Source organism: Pterocles gutturalis, unplaced genomic scaffold (assembly GCF_000699245.1).
Source record: "Pterocles gutturalis isolate BGI_N339 unplaced genomic scaffold, ASM69924v1 scaffold26690, whole genome shotgun sequence".
Classification (NCBI taxonomy): domain Eukaryota; kingdom Metazoa; phylum Chordata; class Aves; order Pterocliformes; family Pteroclidae; genus Pterocles; species Pterocles gutturalis.
The window spans coordinates 1-8,438 of record NW_010141650.1 but is presented as its reverse complement, the minus strand read 5'-3'; the positions used below and the strand labels follow the sequence as shown (position 1 = coordinate 8,438).

Here is an 8,438-nt window from a genome sequence, read left to right as displayed (position 1 = left end):
CAGTCAGGAACCCTGACTACCTTCTGCACACACTTTCTACATTCACTGTGGGGAATGAGGGCAAACTGGGGAAGAGGCAGTGACACTGATTAGAAAGCAAAATGGATTAGGAAGCAGTGACATTATAGTGGGTCAAAAATAGACAATATAGGAAGATAAGAGAAAAAGAAAGAAAATTGAGAATTACAGGCAAAAAATACTGAAAGTTACCACCAGAAAGGCAGTAAGATGATGTTATGCAACAGCAAGCATAAATAACAGGAGATGCACTGATGAGAGGCATTTTTCAGACATGTTAAATAGCTGATTGTCAAAATATTTGCAGTAAATACAGAGACACCACATTTGCCTCTCGTAGGTGTATTTACTAGTGCATACAATGGCCTGGATGGTAGGCTGATGTTGAGGGAAAACAACTCTCCTCTTTACTCCTCATCCATCCTAGCCCCTAATCACATTTGCAGCTACCTCAAAAATATTATCGCAGAATATTAGTTACTGACTGCACTTGGCAAAACACAAGAGGCAGCTGTGATCATGCCCTCAGAGTTTTGAAAATATTTACTTTAAATTCCATACAAAAGCCATATAAAGACTTGAGACTCACCATAGGGCAGACTCTTAAAAAATACCCTGCTGACGTTGCTGGCACTTACAGAATAAACCAGAAAGGTGCTGTGACTGTCCCAGAATCTGACACCTCACATCTAGGTGACAACCAGCAGCTCACCAGTGGAGTCCAGCACAGCCAACATGGCCCTACTTCCCAGGGCCATGGGAAGAATAGTGAGTTCAGAATAGGAGACTGGAATGGACATTTGGGACAAAAAGAAGGGAATGTGGAAGACAGCAAGAATGGGCATGTCCAACCTCCTGAGCCCTATCTGTCCTTTCTGAAATTATCAAACACTCCAATAAGCTGAAAGACCACGAGATGTTTTTCCCCTGATGTTGGCCTATTTTGCATATGCCTGAACAAGGCCCAAGCACATCTTTATCTTTCAAATACCAAAAGCATTCTCCACAGGCTTCAGAAAAAAATACCTCCCAACCAAGCCCATCTTCCTGACTACCAAACCCCCTCCCTTCCAGGGCTCTAAAAAATAAAAGTTGTCTGATGCACTTTATTCCCCCAAAACAGCATTTATCAAAGCTTCATTTTTGAAATCTGACTGTTGTGAAACTACTGATAAAGGGGAAAAGAACTGGGCCCTGGTCTCAGCAATTGCACCTAGGTACTTTGAAAGGGACCAGGCAGAAGTCCTGCTAGTGGCACTGGCAAAACTCACCCCTTCAAGGGCACCAGAACAGATGGATTCACAAAGCAGAGGGATGAATCCACCCTTATGTCCTACAGCAGCTCAACATCAGCAATCATCAAATCAGAAGGAAAATACACACAGAATTGGTTGCTTTCCTTTTTCATCCCTCAGTACCCAAGCCATTTGCAGTCCTCTTCCCAGCCCCAGTCTTGGAAACAGCCTTTAGCTGTCCACACCGTCCACCACTTGACAACTACAGACAGCTACAGGGAGATGCAGCCCTCCAGGCTGCGGGATGAAAGAGGCAAAGAAGGGGCATCATGAGCTGCGGCCACAGATCTGCTCGATGTGGTAGATCTCCTTGGGACAGTCAGCAGACAAGATGACAGGTGCATCCTCTGTTATCACAACATCATCCTCAATGCGCACACCAATGCCACGGAACCTCTCCGGTGCACTAAAGTCATCCTCAGGGATATAAATGCCTGAAAGAAGGAAGGGAATTAAAACACACAACACTCTCCATAACAACACGTTTCCCTTACTGGACCACCACGAAAGCAGCGTTGGATTTTCAGCAACATAACATGAGTTTGATACTGAAAAATTTTAATAAGGAAAGCTACTCTCTTTCCCCTCACGCATGGTAGTTGGTGGGCAAAGAAAGGAAAGTGTTCCTCAGTGCCTACAGACACTAGCATGTTAATAAAAACTTCCACAATTACAGCTGGCCTTTCTGCACTTCTTGCTCTCAATGCTATGTTCACAGCAATGATTTTAACAATGTTCTGAACAAAGAGAGAGAAGAGCCAAGCTTTAAGTATCAGTTTCCAGCTGACAGCTCCAAATTCAGTGACAAGCAGAAAGAAAGATTCATGGTGAAATGCCTAATTTGCAAAGCTAAGTTGTAAATGTCTGTAGCTGCAAACTGCAATGGTTGAGACTTACACTCTTACACTATAGTGACAGTTTGGTCACAGTAACACAGACCACAGCACAAGTGAATTTAGCCTGCTTCTCTGCACATTGACCTGTGCTGCTGTAGGTCGAACACTAGCAGTCAGAGGTCTATACTACCCTGCTCCTGCTGCACAGACACTTTCTGGGAGTTTACTCCCACAATTTGTTACTTTGTCTGTGTTTGGGAGGGAAATAAGGTTTTCTAATACTTTAATGACTTTGGGACGGAATAACTAAAGATTTGGTAATACTGCAATAATTTTGAATTTCACCAGAAAGGACCTCAATGCTTTGGTCTGAGGGACCAACTCACTACCCAAAGCAATACTGTTACCCTCAGTGTTTCATGTTTTTGTCCACCAACTGCATAACTTTTTACCTGGTTCAATGGTTATCACCATGCCTGGCTGGAGTGGGAGCGATCGGGATATATCTGGGGTATCGTGAACATCCATGCCCAAGTAATGGCCCACATGATGTGGGCAGTACTTTCGAACAGCCTAGCAGAAGACAAAACAACTATCACAGAAGCAGTTAAACAAAGCCCAACCTCTTGTTCCAATACAAAACAAGAGACAGAATAATTATGTGCTTAACTAGCAATCTTATTGCCATGACTAGGTCACCACAGGCTGTCCTCCATTTACCAGAACTGGATAGCCCTCAAAACCCACCAGTACCAGGTGCCTATTATGAGCATATTTCAGACTGCCTTTCCCCCTCACTGAAAAGAACAGCCCAAGCCCATCACCACCTCAGCATATCAGGCAAGGCTTCAGTTTTCGGCTCACTGAGTTTTGCTGCCCCAACCCTTTCCATCCCTTACACATCCAAGCCCTGCGTTGCTCCCATCAGCAGACCCTGAAAACCGTCAGCAGCTGATACAGCTGCTACATGATGCAGCAAAGAGGTCTCTGATGCATGATGGAGTGGATGCTGTGCCAATTTCACGCAGCAGCTACAGAAGTGTTTTAATCCACCTCCACAGGGCACTGACACCGCCTCCCCCCACACCATCCTAATCGCCTCCATCCAGAGAGGAGCTCCTTGACAGCAGGAATCAAAGAGCTAATTCCTCCTGTGTCTCATGCTCCTCACATTCACTGGAGACTGAGCTGCAGATGCTGGTCTCATCTGGCTGTGCTGCCGCCTGCCGAGAGAAACCGGCATGATAGCGCCTGTTCACATGTGCTGTTATTGCACTGACACTGTAGGGCAATTAAATCTGTCAGAAATCTGTACTGCTGCCAAAGGGGTAGATCTGTCACCCGGTTCTACCATCTTTCTTGTAGTGTTATCAGCAATCATACAGGTTTGCAGTGAGTGGGACCAGATAAACTTCTCAAAACTGCAGACCAATCCTATTTTATCTGCAGGTTCAGCTCCAAGGCAGATCAGTTCCCCAGGAAGTTCACCAAGTAGCTCTGTGAATCCCAATACTGACACAAAATGCTGCAGAAGAGGCAGCAGGTGGAACAACTGAGAAGAACAAGCTGTATCTTTTGGTGGCACTGCAGATTCATGCTATGTTAAACAGATCACAAAACTATGACTAATTGCTGGCAGCCAGCCCTGGACCCAGAATTTTGTGTTAGTGCCAGTGTTTCTATAGGTCCCGTCAGACTTCTGTGCTCTAAAGCTGCATCTACACTAACAAGTAGCGCAGACCAATGGGAATGGATCTGCAGAGTGAAACAGCAAGCACTGAGGAACAAATATTCACACTATGTACATGTAAGACCTGAGGGTTACTTCAGAACAAACTGCACTGAATGCTAGAAACACATCTTCAAGTTTAGCCCTGAGAGAAATACAGTCCTGTGCTGAGACCAGCCCACAACATTAATTAAAGCGCAGTGCCTGGCAACAATTAGAAGATACATCTCAAAAGCACATCCCTGAATCAAACTAAAGCCACTAACATAACCCAGGGAGAAGAGAGTCAGGCCTAGTGGGAGGAAGCTGGAGTAAAAAAAACTTCAAGTACCTTGAAGAAGGGGCTCTCAGTGATGCTGCTCTTTAGGATTCCCAGCTCTTTCAGTTTCTGTCCAATAAGGCTCAGCATGAGGCTGTAGATATTTTCTAGACTCACACCTGGGGAGCAGAGGCTCAGGCAGGACTTCTGGATATCCAGGACAGCCTGGTATAGCTCTGCTTGGGGTTTGGTGAACCTGAAAACCATCGAGAAAAGGAACAAGGGACATTTCTCACAATTAAAACTCTACCCAGCATCTATTTTGGGGACAGATTCAATTCAGTGTTGGAGCAGGGAAAGTCAGAAAGGAAAGCAACTGGCTCCTTATATGAAATGCCAGACAAAGCATCACTCCAATATGGCCTTCAATACACTGGGTAAGAGGCAGGGTTTCTCAGCTGACAGCCTAACCCCAAAGCAAAGCAAGGCAAAGCTACTGCAGGAAAAATAATTCACTTGAGCCAAAATGTACAAGAATCAAACATACAACCACAGGGACACCACACCAACCAATTCACAACTGACAGAGCCATGTACAGGTCAACTAAACTCCTATTCTCTTACAGACAACCAGAGTCAGCCACAGCTGAATGCACAAAAGCCCTGTCTGCACCTTAAGCATGCTGTAATAGCTGAAAATAGCAGTAATCACACATATTTATGCAGTAATTAATGAGGCAGCAGGGAATACAGCTTCTCATGCTGAAAGATTAGTTTATATAATTTGATTACTCTGAAGAACCACAGAATGGGACACATTAAAACTATTCACACAGAGATTAAACACACATACACTCAACCCATCAATTATTTAAGAGCTTCTCAAAATTCTTCATACGGCCTTATCGCAGCATACCTTCCATTGACAGGCCAGGTACGTGTGATGTCACTAACGTAGCAGGAAGACTCACATCCACCATCTAGCAAGACCAGTTCACCATCCTGGAGAATAACAGGAAAAAATGCCCTGTGGGTCTATTTGGCTATTAACTGAATTGATTTCTCTGTCTGAAATTAGGAAAGGAGATCATGTTTGTTTTTTTTTTTTCAAAGCAGCTGCAGAGATGTGAATTCCTTTTGCAGAACAACATGCCAGGTGCTACTGTTTATAAATAGGCTATTCCAGTTGGATGGTTTCTCTGCAAAGTAGTCTCTGACTGTTATGGTTATCTACAGATTGGACTCTTTAACATGCTGATTTTCAAACACATTGGGGCAAAAAAGACATTTTCTTTGAATTATTCTGCACTCCAAGACATCGGTCCCATTCCCAGCTGGATTGCCTGCTACGGGAAATTACACCAGTGAGTCCTCTACAAGTAGTTCGCTATAGTGACTGAGATAGAAGGGTTTTGCAACAAAAACATAGACTTCTGAGCTACCCACAAGATCACTAACAGCTAAAGATTTAGCCTTATCAGAAGGTAGGAGGACCCAGCAAAATCACCTCTGACAGTGTACCACTACTGTAAACGCACTATTGAAGAGCTTGTACCATCTTCCCTGTTCTCTTCTGAGACTTGCTTGACTGCTCTAAGATGTACTTCTGAATCTATCTGGTGATGAAGAAAAAACTTTTGGAGATGGGAACCTCCAATTCACTTCAGCAAAACTGTTCCATGTCAATCAAATCACTAACTGCACATCTTCCAAAATGCCACACAAAAAAGAAAAAGGGCCAGGAATAAAATCACTGCCTTGCTTTCCCTTCTTAAAGGGGCTAACAACAAATAGAGCAATGAGATCTGTAAAATGTTCAGGTTAAATTCTCTATGGATTTACACTACATATAATCTAAGGCCTTTTATAGAAATTCACTCCACAGATCCATGACTGTGCCAGAGCCATGACGTGGAATCATAAGGAATAATTCTAGCACATTAAGGGAAAAAATGAGAAGCGGAATTTCACTCCTAGCACTACTTCCCATGCTAGCTACTATCATTGTGTACCGTTAAGTGCCACAAACACTTACACAGTAGACAAACTAGCAGTGAGCAGATCTCACTATCCCACTGAACAGACAGGCTATTAACTATCCATTTATATTGTATTTTTAACTTTTTCAGCATATGTGGTTCAATTATTTAAGTAAAATTTGAAATTATAGCACCTGCCATCTTCCAAGCAATTAAACAAGCTAAGTAACCATTTATTGGCTAAGGGAAGCCAAGAAATAAGTCTGTGGTTTGACTGTCCACTAAGTGCCTTATGTCATGCATCTCGTCCTCTTTCTTTAAAGCTGAGTCCACTAAATGGTGAACTGAATGAAGTCCACATGACGCCATAAGCAGCCTTCAGATACCTTCCAAATCAGACACTTTGTTAGCCTATTTAGCAACAAGATCTGTAGGAAGTAGCACACAAAGGAAAAGAAAGAGTCAAGTTTACGGGTTTGACCTCGTACTTAACAGTTTTGAAAAAAAAACAAGTGATACTCATTTAACTGAACAATTTTAACAGAAGCAACTGGAGTTACATGAGCATGCCTGACCTTGGATGACAGTACAACAAAGGAGGCTTCTTTCTGCCAAAAGCAGCCTGTCATATCTTTTGTATGTCTGTCTCTGCAGATTATTTCAAGGTCTGCTAGCATGCCAGCTTCAAGAAAAGACAATGCTAGTGGGAAAGTTTCATCCTGCATTAAGACAGAGGAAAAACATGCTCCTCTGAGAAGTGAATTGTGAGTAGAGCAGTGGAGGAATACTACTCATGAAAATACTTATCTGAATCTAAAGGCGTATTGTCAGGGTTCAATACAATAATGTGAGCCTCCAAAATAAGACAAGACACGCTAATTTACCTACAGCCATCTAATCCATTTCTCAACATTTAACACTGATCCTTTCCCTCCTTGTTCCCCTTCCCTGCTTTGCTGCTCCCACAGTGTCCAAAATACTTTTCAGCTTCGCTAGAGCCGGAATGTACTATTGCACCTCATGTTGCAAAGCAAGGTCAATCAACACCAGTGGCAGCAGAAGACCCCACAGTGCCTTCACTCTATCTGCTGCAGTGGTCCCTCTCTTTTGTGAGGTTAGCAATACACCCAGCACTGTATGCTGCTGCACAGTGTGGGAGCAGACGTGCTCACTAAATTATTTGCAAGCTTGATGGCAAGTCCTTCCACTGTTCAGAAAATACTGCAGCAAGTACAAAGAAGGGAGAAAGAGACTAGATGGAAGGAAGTTAATCTGTCACTGAGAGTAAAACTAAAAAGGGCAGGATTCCTCCCCTTTGATCACTTGAAAATATATATTTAAGTATTTTGATCTGTTCACTCAAAACAAAGAGCAGCTAGGGGACACATACAAGGATAGTGTGTGACAGCAATGCATTTTAAGTTACTGTACAGCATATAGTTTACCTTGATGAGCTGATTGTTCTTCACATAGTGCAAAGTGTTTGATCTATTGCCACCAGCAACAACAGGGGGGTAGGCCAACATGTCCGCACCACGAGCCCGGCACTCAAATTCAAACTGGAATACCAATTCAGAGAGAAGATCATTAGTGTCAATTCAGGTGGTTAACTGCCCTGGGGCTGTTAAAATTCATGTCCTACAACTGTTTTCTTAAGTTGCACAACACAAAGTAAAACTGGAAAGTGAGTTCTCTAAATGAAAGCAGCCTTGAAGTTTTTCCAGAGGAAAAAAATACAGAACTAACCACTTTTCAAGAGAGTGCTTTAAGACTGCATCTGGTCTCATGGAAGCTTCTTCTGGTGCAAGTTGTTCAATACTGTATCAAACATTCATTATGTTGTCATAAATCCAGGTGAGGATTTGTTCTAATATAAAGTAATGCCTTACAACTTCGTGAATTTTCAAAGATCTAAACGTCAGCATGACAACAGTTGTGTTTTGCTATTGTTTTTTAAAATTACGAAGTAGCATATTTACAGCAGTATCTATTTTCATGACTCTGTTGAACTAAGAAGGTTTGAAAGCATGTACTACCTTGATGTCTGAGAGGAAAACAAAAGAAAAAGCACTGTAAGCCTCAAGATCTTTACCTGTCTTCAGTGGTGAAGCTGATGAAAGCATGGAAATTAATAAACTTACATCTAAAAAGACCCTCTTATATCCTCAATATATTAACAACATTTCTTTTCTATAATTACCACATGGGACAGAACACTCCAAGATGCCTACATGTAGTAAAGTAGGTTTTATGATCCTGATCTGGAGGGAAAAACTGAACTGTAAAATACACTTTAATTATCATAGAATCATAGAATGGCTA

The 8,438-nt window shown here is 42.5% G+C and overlaps 1 protein-coding gene across 1 annotated transcript; it reads right to left on the bottom strand.

Annotated features, from left to right (window-relative positions):
• Positions 1-1,319: 1,319 nt before the first annotated feature.
• Positions 1,320-7,675, bottom strand: LOC104469550 (probable Xaa-Pro aminopeptidase 3; the record flags this gene model as incomplete). Its single annotated transcript, XM_010084101.1, has 5 exons — positions 1,320-1,747; positions 2,602-2,722; positions 4,210-4,393; positions 5,054-5,139; positions 7,562-7,675. Coding segments are annotated over 5 exons (672 nt in total), but the record flags the coding sequence as incomplete, so codon positions are not given.
• Positions 7,676-8,438: the final 763 nt, after the last annotated feature.